Source organism: Schistocerca nitens, chromosome 2 (genome assembly GCF_023898315.1).
Source record: "Schistocerca nitens isolate TAMUIC-IGC-003100 chromosome 2, iqSchNite1.1, whole genome shotgun sequence".
Lineage (NCBI taxonomy): Eukaryota > Metazoa > Arthropoda > Insecta > Orthoptera > Acrididae > Schistocerca > Schistocerca nitens.
In genome coordinates, this window is record NC_064615.1 from 1,160,025,393 (window position 1) to 1,160,041,066 (window position 15,674).

Sequence of the window (15,674 nt, forward strand, 5' to 3'; positions counted from 1 at the left end):
TCGCCACAATGCCTGGCATGCATGCATGTCCGAAAGCACATTGCATCGTTCTTCTTAACAACACACGCAGAGCAATATCGTAAAACTGGAAAGGAAGTTACTCATCTAGGCTGAGGCACAAATTTCTTGTCACAGTCAATGTGCTGATAGATCACACCTTTCATCGGAATCAAGAACCGAAAATTCAACTCCTCTTCTATGTGTGCTCTGCTTCTCTTTGCATTGATTGCAGGAACAGTGTACAATACCATAGCTAGGACAGGTAAAGTGGGATATAAAAAATTACTTGCCCTTATTATGATAAGTTTTATGTTGGCCAATCAGGCAGAGGGATAGCAATTTTGCTGGCAGAACATGAAATCAACAGGAGGTCGCAGAATAATTACCCCACATTCGCTGAACATGTACTGAGAAGACCCAGTTACCAGTTATTGTCCCATTTCACTTAGCAGACTAAGGCCAGAAACTCAGTGTATTGGAAGCCCTGGAAATCAACATACATCTGGCCCACAGTTATAATTTAATATTAAATGAAAAAAGACCGCTCGATACTTCTCTTCCTCTAAACTTCTCTTAAACCTTTCAGCTTTCCATTCCATCTCACGATGCCTAGTTTATTAACATTCTTCCAGTTTCCTGTATTTCCTTTTATTTTATTGTAATCGTGTAAGTACTTCATAAATTCTGTTGTTACAGTTGTCTAATTTATCTTTTACTCTGTTTCTGTCTCACTTTTCGTATGTAATACCTCCTCAAGCTACTTTTTGTTAGTCTTGACAAATGCCAATTTTATTGGGGTTGTTAATTTGATGTAAATTGTATATACGCAGTCTGAAGCGACGAATGGAAGTTTGAACCTGCGTCTCTCCACTGTTTGAGTTTAGAGGCTGTGCCAAGTGGGCTGAGAAGTGAATGGGAGGTTGGTTGAGGATGGAGGCTTGCTGGGGTAGGCCCTGCAGTTGTGCAAAGCCACTCCGCCAGGGCGGTGTAGTGGTTAGCACGTCTGCCTAACCAGCAGGACACTCGCCTTTGAATCCCGGCCTTGGTACAAATTTTCGTCCGTTACGTCTGTCTCCATACATACACAATAGATGTTTCAGACTTGAAAAACTTGTTTTGGAACGATGAAGTTTCATGTGATTGATATAAATTGTTACATAGGCAGTGTTCGTGAGTTTATTGTTAATGCTTTTCCTTGTTTGCTCATTTTGTATCTGTTCACTGTTAAAATTTTTACCTTTTTAATTGCGTTGCTACCGCACTGTCAAAGATGATGTTTATTATGTGTTTTTGCCTCAGTCTAGATGAGTAACATCTTTTCGAATATTCTTTACAAATATTGTAACTCGTTAGATGATGATAGTGTTTTAAAGTCTAATGACGGCCTTCTACACCGGCTAACTAAACAAATTAATCCTGTAGAACATACACAACATTGTGTTTTTCATGCATTACATTGCACTACTAGGAAACGACAAGAAACAGTTAACAAAAGAGGCCACACATTAACGTGAAGCTTACACTTTTCAGTTTTGGTATTTTAAAATATTTTTCGTGTTCGTGTTACTGTCGACGTTCGTTCGTTATTTCTTGCTGCTGAAAATTTCGCCATTTTAATAAGATCGTCGTTGTAACAACACGATCTAAGCCACATCGCCAAGAGCGAAAAGACACTTTCTCAACAAAACACATGAACGACATCTACAACTGAGACTTAGAAACAACATCATCTGAAACATCAATTATGCAACACGCTGCATCACACTTAAAAGTTATTTATTGTTGTCGCCCGCTGTTCACTAGACAGCACATCTCTCACCTCACAACCTTAACCAAGACCTTGGGGCGCGCTACAGATCCGTCTGTCACCACAACCCAGCTAGCCACGTATTAAGTGGATTAAGGGCTGCCAAGACCCACCGTGGTTTAATACGAAAATTCGGAACGTTGCACTACGTTCAAAACAGAAACGGAACTGACGACAGGCAAAAGTTAGTAGAAATTCTTGCATCTGCAAGAAGAAGCAAGATGCACACAAATTCCACTTCCATACCTTAGCAGATCTTGACGAGGCCTGGAGAAATTTCTGGCCGTGCATAAAATCAGCAACTGAGTCGAAGGCTTCTATCTACTCACTCATCGAACAGTCCAGTCTGGTGTGACAACAGAAGACTGTAATGGAAACAGTAATTTTAATTTTGCTTTTAAAAAATTATTCACCGCGGAATATAGTACAGACATCATCGGTTGACCGTCACACAAACCCCAGTACAGGAAACATAGTCATAGTCATCTCTGGTATAGATAAGCTTCTGAAAAAGCTGAAAAGAAATCAATCGCCGAGTGTGTTATAGGCTACAGGATGAGTCGGAGATAATTTCAATTTGGTATGATGAATGACAGCTTGCTAAAAATGTAGAAAAGTGACAATTAATGCAGATGAGTAGGGATAACACTCCTATATTGGTCGGTACACTATTAGTGTTGTGCTGATATTTCTACACGGCGATTATACAGGCTGTAACAGGTGTAGTTGCGGATATTCTCATACATGGGACCTTGATGTGTACACACACCAGCGTGCTGGTTGTTGTTTCTCTGCTTGGATCAGTCTTCCCACAAACACATCAGAAACTTTACGACCTGAGGCTTACTGCATGATCATACTGCACCATTAAGAGTGTTATGCCTGTCAGTATACACTAAGCGTTTTGCGTCTACACGTCCACACTTCACACCTGAAAATAGATGACCTGTACTGACTATGACTTTTAGTCTGCAGTTACATGAATAAAGATATAATATTGTTCAGTACGCTGTCCTCAGCCACCAGTAGAAATATCAGCACGTACTTAAAGCAAGTCCCTCTAACTAAGGGCTCACCTTCAGAGGACGTCACGTTTCCAAGTAGAGAAGGAATTAGCATATTTTATCAAAATATAAGAGGTATTAGAGGCAAAGTTAGTGAACTGCTTATAGATTATTGGTATATCGGAGCACCACTTAAATAATTTCACACTTCAGAGGCTTCCTTTACCAGGATACAGATTAGCTGGCTGTGTTTCATCACTTGCGGGCTGGGGGAGTGGCTATGTACGTAAAAAACAGAATTCCGTGTGAGTCCATAGACGTATCACAGCACTGCACTGAACACATATTTGAATGTTGAGGAGGGGCAGTTGAATTTAGTGACACTAAACTGCTAATTAATGTTGTTTTAGGTCCCCCAACTCTGACTTCAGATCATTTCTGCACAAGCTAGAGAGTGTTCCTGATTCACTTTGTAGGAAGTAGTAGAAATTAATTGTATGTTGTGACTTCAATATAAATTTTCTAAATGATGGTGCCAGGAAAAGGATGTTGGTAGACCTCCTAAATTCATATGATCTGATACAGGCGGTGTTCTTTACAACTAGGGTGTAGGGAAACAGTAGCACAGCCATAGACAATATTTTTATTCATTCTTCATTACTAGATGGGCATTCTGTTAGTAAATGGGTGAATGGCTTTTTAGACCATGATGCACAGATTTTAACACTAAAAGGCTTTTGTACTCAAACAAATGTCACTTATAATTACAAACTATGTGGGAACGTTAATCGAACAGCAATAGACAGTTTCTTAAACGTCGTTAAGGAACAAGAGTCGCAGGATGTTTAAAAAAATGGTTCAAATGGCTCTGAGCACTATGGGACTCAACATCTTAGGTCATAAGTCCCCTAGAACTTAGAACTACTTAAACCTAACCAACCTAAGGACATCACACACACCCATGCCCGAGGCAGGATTCGAACCTGCGACCGTAACGGTCGCGCGGTTCCAGACTGTGGCGCCTAGAACCGGCTTTCCTTAACACATTTCTCATGCTCTTTGAGAGTTGCTTTCCATTAGAACGTTCTAAACTGGGTACTAGCAGTAAAAGGCAGCCCGCGTGGCTGACTAGTGGAATAAGGATATCATGTAGAACAAAGGGGGAATTATATCAAAATGCTACAAGTAGTCACAATCAAGCTGCAGTAGCCAATTACAAACAGTACTGTAAGGTGCTTAAAATGTTATTAGGAAGGCAAAAAGTATGTGGTATGCAAACAGAATAGCTAATTCACAGGATAAAATTAAAGCCATATGGTCAGTTGTGAGGTAAGTGTCTCGTCAGCAGCATGAGGTCGAGGATATAAAGTCAGTTCTTGGAAATAATATTTCTGTTACTGATAAATCAGATGTATGTACAGTATTTAACAATCATTTTCTGAGCATTGCTGGTGAATTAAATAAAAATGTAATTGCTACAGGGAATCATATAACTTTCTTGACAAATGCCTTTCCGAGAATGATATCTGAAATACTCGTCTGTGATACAGAAAAGGGGGAGATTGAGTCAATAATTAAATCAATGAAGACTATGGACTCTATGGATATGATGGAGTGCCTGCCAGAATATTCAAGTATTGTGCTGCACATGTTAGCCCTGTATTTAGCCATATTTGTAACCTTTCCTTTAGGAATGGTCAGTTTCCTGAACGATTAGGTACTCAGTAGTAAAGTCGCTTTATAAAAAGGGGAAAGGGTAATGTATACTATTTTAGACCTGTTTCTATGCCATCCGAGTTTGCCAAAGTTGTTGAAAATGCTGTGTATGTAAGGATAACTGATCATTTTGTATCACACGATTTGCTATCACATGTAAAGTTCGCCTTTAGAAGTCTTTTAACAGCTGAAAATGCTATATTCTCTTTTCTCTGTGAGTTACTGGATGGGTTGCACCAAAGATTTCGAACACTAGGCATTTTTTTTTTTAATTTAACTACAGCGTTTGATTGTGCTGATCACAAAATATTGCTACAGGAGTTGGACCATTACGGAATATGGGCAGTAGTTCACACTTGGTTCACCTCTTGCTTTAGCAACAGACAGCAAAAGATTATTATTCACAATGTTGAGAGTAGCTGTGATGTGGGGTTTGAGTGGAATATGGTCGGGGAGGGTGTGCCCCAGGGATCAGTGTTGGGGCCACTCCTGTTCCACATTCATATAAATGATATGCCCTCTAGTGTTACAGGTAACTCTAAAACATTTCTGTTTGCAGATGACACTAGCTTGGTAGTAAAGGATGTTGTGTGCAAGTTTCAATTAGTGAAGTTAATGACATAAGTTCATGGCTTGTAGAAAAAGAACTAACGCTAAATCACAGTAAGACTCAGTTTTTAATGTTTGTAACATACAATTCAACAAAATCCGACGTTTTAATTTCAAAAAATGGGCATATGATTAGTGAAACTGAGCAGTTCAAATTATAGGTGTTCAGATACATGGAAAGCCCACGTTCAAGATCTTGTTCAGAAACTTAATGCTGCCATTTTTACTATTCGAACGGTAACTGAAGTGAGTGATAGTTCGACACGAAAATTTGTCTACTTTGCTGATGTTCATTCGCTTATGCCGTATAGTATTACTTTTTAGGGTAACTCTTCCCATTTCAAAAGGATATTTTTGGCTCAGGAACGGGCGGTTCGGGCAATAAGTGATGAAAGTTCACGAACCTCTTGTCGACCCCTGTTCGCGAGTCAGGGTATTTTGACATTGGCCTCTTAATATATATAGATATACCTATTCCTTACTGTCATTTCTTGTTAACAATATTAGCTTATTTGATCGCGATTGTTTACGGACTGGCATTTTTCTGGTTAACTAACATTTGATTTTCATCTGCTATTACCTTTATGTTATAATTTCATGTACTGACCCATTCCATGACCTCGGACATTTGCTCCTCAGTTTGGTCCTGCGGAACTTGACGTGTGTATAAAATTAAAATAAATTGCACCCGTTACGCTCTGTATGTCTACGTGTAACACTGCAAAGTCATATGAAATGAAACGGGCAAGCAGTGTCGGCAGTAGGGAAGGCGATTTATCTATTTAAATTCGTTGGAAGAATTCTGATTAAAATTTAGCTCAGCTGCAGTATTTTTGATCTCCATAAGTACGGATTAAAGGAGGATGTCGAAGAAATTCAGAGACGGTCTGCCTGATTTGTTACTACACGCTCGAGCAACAGGCGGGTATCACCAAGATGCTTCGTGAAAATAAATGGGAATCCACGGAGGGACGACGCTTTCATTACGGTTAACAGTATTGAGAAAATCTGGACTCTATTGATGGATTTCACTAATGTGAATAAAGAGGCCAAACGCAACAGTATACCATACTGCCTTGGTTTGCTTGTTTACCGACGTTAGATAGCGAGTTTTGAATCTCTGTGAATATGACAAGTTCAGGGAATAGTGTTTATAGTGTTACAGTCCTACAGTCGGACTCACTTGTTAGCAGCAAGAACTGTTAATACATTTTGGAAGAAACAACATCCCGTTTGTGGAGACGGTGATGAGCACTTGTCCATCAAATGCCGCTCATATGTATGAAACCACATACATTGTTATAGCACATTAATAAGCTCACAAGTAAACCAAGTGAAAAAAATAGCACTTGTTTCAGGTCTTACTGTAACCTTTCGTATTGTCCATAGCAGCATTGGTGATGCACAAGTGGTCGAGGGGTATCGTCTTTGATTATTGATTTGATTGACGTCTTCGGTCCCAAGTTCGAAACACGAAACTACTTAAATATTGATTAATAACCAGCATTGGCGGGCGAAGACTTCCGACATAAAAATCATCCTCTTTCTGCCAACGACCTTGTCAAAGAGGGCGATGGAGCGGACGGAGGTTAAGGCCACTCTCTTGTCCTCGGTTTAGGAAACTGCCCCTAAGGGCGGGAGAATCAACAATATCAAACGTCCAAGGTCATGGAACGTGTCAGTACACGAAATTACAACATAAAAGTAATAACAGATAAAGATAAAATGTTTATGAACCAGAAAAAAGTCAGCCCATAAGTGTAAGTAAACGCAATCAAGAATACAGAAGGCAATGGAAATCACTGCATTAAAGAAACATAACCTGTACCCCCAAGATATGTAGCCTGTAACTGAAAATGTTTCATGATGATCTCTCCAATGGTAAAAGATTCCGGAATAGTCCCCCATTGGAATCTCTGGGAGGGGACTGCGAAAGGGGGGGTGACCATGACAAAAAGGTTAAATAACCAACGAAAGGATAGCGTTGTACGAGTCGGAACGTGGATTTTTCAGGAGCTTGAACGTGGTCGGGAAGCTAGAAAATCTGAAAACAGAAATTCAAAGGCTCATTATAGGCATAGTAGACGTCAGTGAAGTGGAATGGAAAGAAGACAGGGATTTATGGTCAGATGAGTGTGGGGTAATATCGACAGCAGCAATAAATGGTGTAGCGGGAGTAGGATTCATTAAAAATACACTCCTGGAAATTGAAATAAGAACACCGTGAATTCATTGTCCCAGGAAGGGGAAACTTTATTGACACATTCCTGGGGTCAGATACATCACATGATCACACTGACAGAACCACAGGCACATAGACACAGGCAACAGAGCATGCACAATGTCGGCACTAGTACAGTGTATATCCACCTTTCGCAGCAATGCAGGCTGCTATTCTCCCATGGAGACGATCGTAGAGATGCTGGATGTAGTCCTGTGGAACGGCTTGCCATGCCATTTGCACCTGGCGCCTCAGTTGGACCAGCGTTCGTGCTGGACGTGCAGACCGCGTGAGACGACGCTTCATCCAGTCCCAAACATGCTCAATGGGGGACAGATCCGGAGATCTTGCTGGCCAGGGTAGTTGACTTACACCTTCTAGAGCACGTTGGGTGGCACGGGATACATGCGGACGTGCATTGTCCTGTTGGAACAGCAAGTTCCCTTGCCGGTCTAGGAATGGTAGAACGATGGGTTCGATGACGGTTTGGATGTACCGTGCAATATTCAGTGTCCCCTCGACGATCACCAGTGGTGTACGGCCAGTGTAGGAGATCGCTCCCCACACCATGATGCCGGGTGTTGGCCCTGTGTGCCTCGGTCGTATGCAGTCCTGATTGTGGCGTTCACCTGCACGGCGCCAAACACGCATACGACCATCATTGGCACCAAGGCAGAAGCGACTCTCATCGCTAAAGACGACACGTCTCCATTCGTCCCTCCATTAACGCCTGTCGCGACACCACTGGAGGCGGGCTGCACGATGTTGGGGCGTGAGCGGAAGACGGCCTAACAGTGTGCGGGACCGTAGCCCAGCTTCATGGAGACGGTTGCGAATGGTCCTCGCCGATACCCCAGGAGCAACAGTGTCCCTAATTTGCTGGGAAGTGGCGGTGCGGTCCCCTACGGCACTGCGTAGGATCCTACGGTCTTGGCGTGCATCCGTGCGTCGCTGCGGTCCGGTCCCAGGTCGACGGGCACGTGCACCTTCCGCCGACCACTGGCGACAACATCGATGTACTGTGGAGACCTCACGCCACACGTGTTGAGCAATTCGGCGGTACGTCCACCCGGCCTCCCGCATGCCCACTATACGCCCTCGCTCAAAGTCCGTCAACTGCACATACGGTTCACGTCCACGCTGTCGCGGCATGCTACCAGTGTTAGAGACTGCGATGGAGCTCCGTATGCCACGGCAAACTGGCTGACACTGACGGCGGCGGTGCACAAATGTTGCGCAGCTAGTGCCATTCGTCGGCCAACAGCGCGGTTCCTGGTGTGTCCGCTGTGCCATGCGTGTGATCATTGCTTGTACAGCCCTCTCGCAGTGTCCGGAGCAAGTATGGTGGGTCTGACACACCGGTGTCAATGTGTTCTTTTTTCCATTTCCAGGAGTGTAGAAGGAAGGGCAGAGAGTGTGTTACTGTGAACAGTTATCTGATAGTGTTGTTTCTATCAGAATCGAGCAGCAAACCGACACCAACGATAGTTCATGTGTAAATGTCGACGCCGCAAACTGAATATTAAGAGACAAAGAAAGTATATGAGGATAATGAGCGGGTAATACAGCAAGAATAGGGAGATAAACATCCAATAGTAATCGGGGACTGGAGTACAGTTGTAAGGGAAGGAGAATATTGGCGTGAGACAAGGAATGAGAGAGGAGAAAGACTGATTCAGTTCTGTAATAAATTTCAGCTAGTAATAGTGAATACTCTGTACAAGAATCGCAAGAGGACGAGGTATACTAGGAAAAGTCGGGGTGATACGGCAATGTTTCAGTTGGATTACGTCATACACATGCAGAGATTCCGAAATCAGATACTCGATTGTAAGGCGTACCCAGGAGTAGATCAGAATGCAATAGTGATGAAGATCAGGCTGAAGTGTAAGAGATTAGTCAGGAAGAATCAATACGCAAAGAAGTGGGATACGCAAGTTCGAAATTCTGAGAAAAATAGGTGTAAGCTGTAGGGAGAGACGGGTCATATACTGTATGTACAAGAGCCAGGAGGGAATAATAAGAGTGGACGACCAGGAACCAAGTGCTCGGATTAAGAAGGGTGTAATAAGACAGGAATGCAGTTTTTCGCCCCTACTGTACCATCGAAGAAGCAATGAGGAAAAAAAAAGAAATGTTCAGGAGAGCGATTAAAATTCATGGTGGAAGGATATAAATGATACCATTCACTGATGACATTGCTATCCTGAGTGAAAGCGAAGAATAACTACATGATCTCCTGAACTGAATGAACAGTCTAATGAGTACAGAATATGGATTGAGAGTAAATCTAAGAAAGACGAAAGTAATGAGATGTAGCAGAAATGAGAACAGTGAGAAAGTTAACGTCAGGACCGATTACGAAGTAGATGAAGTAGGTGGATTCTGCTTCCTAGGCAAGAACATAACTAGTGTCGGACGGGACAAGGTGGACATCAAAAGCAGACTAGCACCGGTAAAAAGGGCCTTAATTTGTGGAAGGAATTTCTGAGAAAGTACATTTGGAGCACAACATTGTGTGGTAGTAAAGAATGGGCTGTGAGAAACCTGGAACCGAAGAGAATCGAAGTATTTGAGATGTGGTGCTACGGACAAATGTTGAAAATTAGATTGAATGATAAGGTAATAAAGAGGGGTTTCTGGAAGTATCGGAGAGGAAAGGAAAACATTCACATGGAGAAGGGACAGCAAGATAGGACATCTGTTTAAGACATCAGGGAATGACTTCCATGGTACTACAGGCAGATGTAAAGGGACAAACTGCAGAGGAGCACAGATATGGAAACACATTCAGCAAATAATTGAAGACGTCAGTAGCAAGTGCTACTCTGAGATGAAGAGTTTGGCACAGGACAGGAATTCGTGACGGGCGCATCAAACCAGTCAGAAGACTGATGACTCAAAAAAAGTAGCATCTGAGGATGGGCTTTGAAGACTAAAATCCAGTTACGATTGTGTCATAAAAAAGTGACTCATCTAAAAATAGAAAAAAGTAATATCTTACTCTTAATACATCACATTCATTACTCTATTGCTCTGAAACCCATGCTGTTTCTGTGGCAGTTAGCTAAATAACACTTCGAACTGAAGTACTGGCACAATTTTTTGACCCTGTCCGGTTTTGAGATGCTGTACCGAGGCTGGTGGTTAGTTAACTACCTGGACCCTGTCGATCCTCTTGTCGAGGCCGACGACCTCGAGCCCCCTCCTGAGCAGCGCCCGTGCGGTGGCGGCGCCGATGCCGGAGTTGGCGCCCGTCACCAGGGCGACGCGACCTGCGTACCGCTCCATCCTGACGGCAAGTGGCGCGCCTCAGCGGCTGTTCGCCTCCAGAGGACAGGCGGCCCGCGTAGCTCCGGCGGGGCAGCCCGTTATCGCCCGATCGCAGTCCATTCTCCTCTCCGCCAGCGGGCAAACAGATCTGTCTGTCCGATGGACGACTTCAGTGGAACGCCTTAACGAGTAGCTTCTAGAACCTGGAACAGGTACAAGAGCAGTTTTTGCCTTATTCAAACCGACATTCGGTTTGACCGCAGCTGTATGTAAATAAATAAAAACGTAGCAGCATTTGTTCCAAACAATTTGTTTGCAGACGACCCTTTTGTTAAGCTACATAACGTCGACGGAGTAAACTCCACATTCGAAATGAAGGTATTGTTCTACGAGAGGAGTTCAATAAGTAATGTACAGATAACACATTTTTTCTCTGTCCCTTTCTGTTGAAAACATGAAGATTTGTTGGTAGACATCGTGGAATACCATGCGTCAGCTTCTGTAGTTTTATGAAGCTTCGATATGTGGCGGCTCTATACATAGCCTTCAAAATGGCATCAGTAATGCAGGTGCGTTCAAAGAGCGGAGTGCTGTCATTATGATCCTTTTGGTGGAAACCTGACCGATGTCGCACGTGCCGGTTCGCTGCATACGTTTGTGACTCTTGCACTTTTGGGACGTGTGGACGTTTTCATTCGAGGTGAGTGACGGATCACAGACACCTCGCTGCAGTGCTGGACATCTCTGTTCGTAGTGTGGACACTTTGATGTACCCCTCATAATGTAATGACCAACTCTGAAGTTTACCCTGGTGCACTCATGAAACTGAAGGAACGACTTCAGTATGTTCGTTGCCACAAAAATGTAAATGACTGTCCCCCTCTCCATAACAACACAACACCTCACACATGTCTGCGTATCCAAGAGGAGCTTACAAAACTCCACTCCTCATTCACCCTTTAGGCTGGATCTCGCACTTTCCGAAGTCCACCTCTCCAGTCCAATGAATAATGCACTCCGCAAGAACCAGTGCGTAAATGATGAGGAGGTTAGTGACGTTGGCTCCGACGTCGACCAGCAGGTGGTACCATGCGGGCATAGAGGCCAGCGTGGTAGGAAGGTGTAAGGCCCTCTCATTGTACGAGGATTATGCTAAAAAGTAGAGTTTCGTATCCAAATGAGAGGGAAACAATATCCTGCACTGGAATGGTAAATCAAACCAACCTGCCTTCAGACATATTTGTTGCATTACACACTGAACTTCCCTTACACTATTATTTCACTTCAAATAGCTTCAGGCACTGGTCCACACAACCAAGTATTAAATGTGTAAACACGAAAACAATTAAACTGCAAACCCCTAATGTACAGGGTTTCTCGGCAGGTGTGGTCACTTTTCAGGCATATAAAAAGAACGATCATTTGAAGGCAAAATCATCATATGGACATACGCCATATTCGGAATTGTTTCCGAGATAGTAGAGTTTAATGTACAGTGTTATTCAGCAGCAGTACTGATCAATAAAATATCGAGTTTACACGTGCATACACATACAACAGTTTGTAAACGTTACAACATTTTTTACGGAGTGACAATTCCAACATATATTTTTTAAAGGATTCCCCTTAAGCCTTATTGTACATATCACATTACAAGTGTTTTATAGTTGACAATAAATTCTAGAATATCCCACCGTCAGCTTCATTGTATATGCGCACTCTTGGGAGGACATATACTGTTGGTTGTCCGAGTGCTTCTGTACGTTCCATAATGAGAGCAGCACCTTCAGTGAAGCCAACAAGCAGCTCATTTCTCGTATTCACCTTCCGTTTGTACACCTCACATTTCACCTGACGCCATGAACAAAGAAAATTCCCAATATGCCTGAATCTTTACGATTCCTTATGCGTCACTAAAATCTGGTTCCTTTAAAACTAATCTCTGCATACTTTCCTTCATTTTCAGCTTCGTCTTCTACTTCTTCTTCATCCTTGTCGTTTCCTATTTCTCTATATTGCAGGTTTAGGCAACGCTGCTTTTTGTTCGTCATTCCTGTCGCATGCTCGTGACAGTTGTTTTAAATAGTAAATATTATAATTCTTACGCTAGAAACATCATGTCAAGGAGGCATTTTCAAACCTTTTTTTTTTTTTTTTCCTTAATGAATGTGTGTCTCCTCAATGCCCGTTCAGCGAATGTTGATGCGTATGCGCCTCCGCAGTAGGCGCCTGCTTCTTGCAGCCATGCTGACTGCTGTTCATCGGCGACGGAGGCTGGAATTCTCACGGCAGAATCTCAACTGAACGTCCACTGAGCGGCGACAGGTGGCCTTTCCAGGTGGATCACGTTTTCTGCTTCATCGTACAGATTTTCGTTGGCGCGTACGGCCCTGCAACGTTCGTCGCAAGCCTCCACGCTTGCACCATGGTTCAAAATAGTTCAAATGGCTCTGAGCACTATGGGACTTAACATCTATGGTCATCAGACCCCTAGAAGTTAGAACTACGTAAACCTAACTAACCTAAGGACGTCACACAACACCCAGTCATCACGAGGCAGAGAAAATCCCTGACCCCGCCGGGAATCGAACCCTGGAACCCGGGCGCGGGAAGCGAGAACGCTACCGCACGACCACGAGCTGCGGACTGCACCATGGTCTGAAGTACATTTTCGTGGCATTCACTGGGTGACATTATTCTCGTGCATCTACCAGCAGGACAATGCAAAGCATCCCACAGCTCGCAGTGTAGACGTGAGATTCGAAGAGTACCAGGATGAGTTTCCTGGACTCCCCTAATCACCAAACTGCCCCTATATAAGATCTGGCTCATTATATGGGACCACCTCGATCCGGCTGTTCACGCCATTGATCTTGAGGTTCAAAATCCATGGAGCAGCTGGCCACGCCACGTCCTTGTCGGTACCTTCCAGAGCCTCACTGACTCTCTTCCTGCAAGTGTGCGTTACAAAAGGTGGTTGTTGAGCGTTTCGACAGGTGGTCACGTAAATGGGACTGGATCGTCTACAGTCACGAATATAAAGACTACGAAAGCAGTGTCATTCAGAGTTAGGCTTTACGATAATAAAATGAAAGAACAAGGTAATAAGCATAAACATACATCATCGTGAAAGATACCTTTGGCGATAACTAATTTACTGATTCGATGAATCAGAGAAATGAGAACTTAATGGAGTGATAAGTAAGAAATCAAGATGTAGGTTTCTGTGATATCCCGAAATCGCTCCAGAGAAATGTCGGGATGGTTCCTTTGAAAGGGCACGGCCGATTTCCTTCCCCACCCTTAACAGAATGCGAGCTTGTGCTCCATCTCTAATGACCTCGATATCTACGGGTTGTTAAACCCAATCTTCCTTTTTTCCTTTTGTTTTACCTTTTTTATGTTTTACACACTTCAATAAAATGCAGACTGTCACCTTCAACTGCAAATTGCATTTGCCTTAACTGCAAGCCTTTGACACTAATCTCAGTATGGAAAGCATATTAGTGTGCGTGTGTGTTGTTGTACGGAAGTTGAGTAAAAATAAGGAAACACCACGAAAAACGCATGGTTGGACGTAAATTCAGCTCCGAGCCAAGGCGGAAAGTTGCGCCATTCTATTTGGCCACGTACGGCATCTGTGCAACGTTCACAGTACGTTGAAAATGCCAGTCGTGGTCAAAACACTGTTCTGTGTGGTTGTGCGAGCATTATGTCCGAGTGAAGTATATTCTGCGGCGGTCGCGCATAATAGTGTATCTAACAGACTGTGTGTGTCAGTTGTTCACATTTCTTTTGGTTATACTCGTCGTATACTCACTGGTGATTGTAGCAGTTACCCGGACCGATTAATTCCACAACATTGTATCCAGTCGCTGCAGACGTCCTTCAAGATACTTCTATATTAATTATCTCTTCTGTGTACAGTTCGAAGAAATCGACTTGCGTTCCAGTATGCAAGCTGCTGGCTCATTACTGAGTGCAATTAAAGCTCGTTTCTGCGTGCTCCCCTGCAGAGAGATGCTGCCACATGTTTTCAAAAAAAAAAAAAAAAAAAAAAAAATGGTTCAAATGGCTCTGAGCACTATAGGACTTAACTACTGTGGTCATCAGTCCCCTAGAACTTAGAACTATTTAAACCTAACTAACCTACGGACATCACACACATCCATGCCCGAGGCAGGATTCGAACCTGCGACCGTAGCGGTCGCGCGGTTCCGGACTGCGCCTAGAACCGCTAGACCACCGCGGCCGGCCATGTTTTCAAAGTTCAAGCGTAATTGGCCATTGTCGAATACTGCATTCGCTATGATATCACCCCATGATAGAAGAACAGTACTCATCTTCTATAGCAGCGGATTAAAGGTACCTTTCAGTTTCACAATCAGCTTAATCTCATTAAATTATCGGTATGTTTAATAATCTCTATCGTGTCCCTGCATATCGTATGATAATGCAGGCGCGTGACTTCCAACCAAACAGAATGTGATGCTCTCCTGACTGCAGAACATGTTTCGGAACAGCTGATGTATGCGTGTTTCTCCATTTTAAAGTTGGGTTTCTTCACAAAAATTCAGGTAACAACCCTAGTAATAACCCAGAATATTTTAACAGATGTGATAATTTCGGCTATGGAAGCCACACCCACAAACTGCTCAAAAAGACAGGAAACTCATGAAAAAACCATCGAGAGTATTTGTATTTGTCCAAAATAGAAAACAGTCACTGTCATCCCGTCTCAAGAAAGACCTGCCAAGTTACATCCTCACAACATAACACAATTTCTGGAGAAAGATGAAAACTATCACATTTCATGTATCGGTGACGAAAATAATACATCTTTCAATGAGAGAACATATCGAAAGATATTCCAAGAAATTTTAGGTCGTACAGATCAGATGAGGTACAGATCCACATCCGTGGATGGTCTTGCATTGAAATCCAGTGCAACAGGAAGAAAGCCAAAATATCAAATTGGGTGTGACGGATATCCAAAAATTTGCGTCAAGTACTGAGGATAACAGAGAAAACAAAGAATTCGGCC

At 43.1% G+C, this 15,674-nt stretch overlaps 1 protein-coding gene across 1 annotated transcript in view; it reads right to left on the reverse strand.

The window, feature by feature from the left end:
- The window catches only part of LOC126235615 (farnesol dehydrogenase-like), a 63,023-nt gene extending 52,375 nt beyond the window's left edge, over positions 1-10,648 (reverse strand). Inside the window, exon 1 of the mRNA XM_049944327.1 lies at positions 10,517-10,648. Coding sequence (XP_049800284.1) covers positions 10,517-10,648 — 132 coding nt within the window. The remainder of the gene's footprint in view (positions 1-10,516) is intronic.
- Between the last annotated feature and the right edge of the window lie 5,026 nt (positions 10,649-15,674).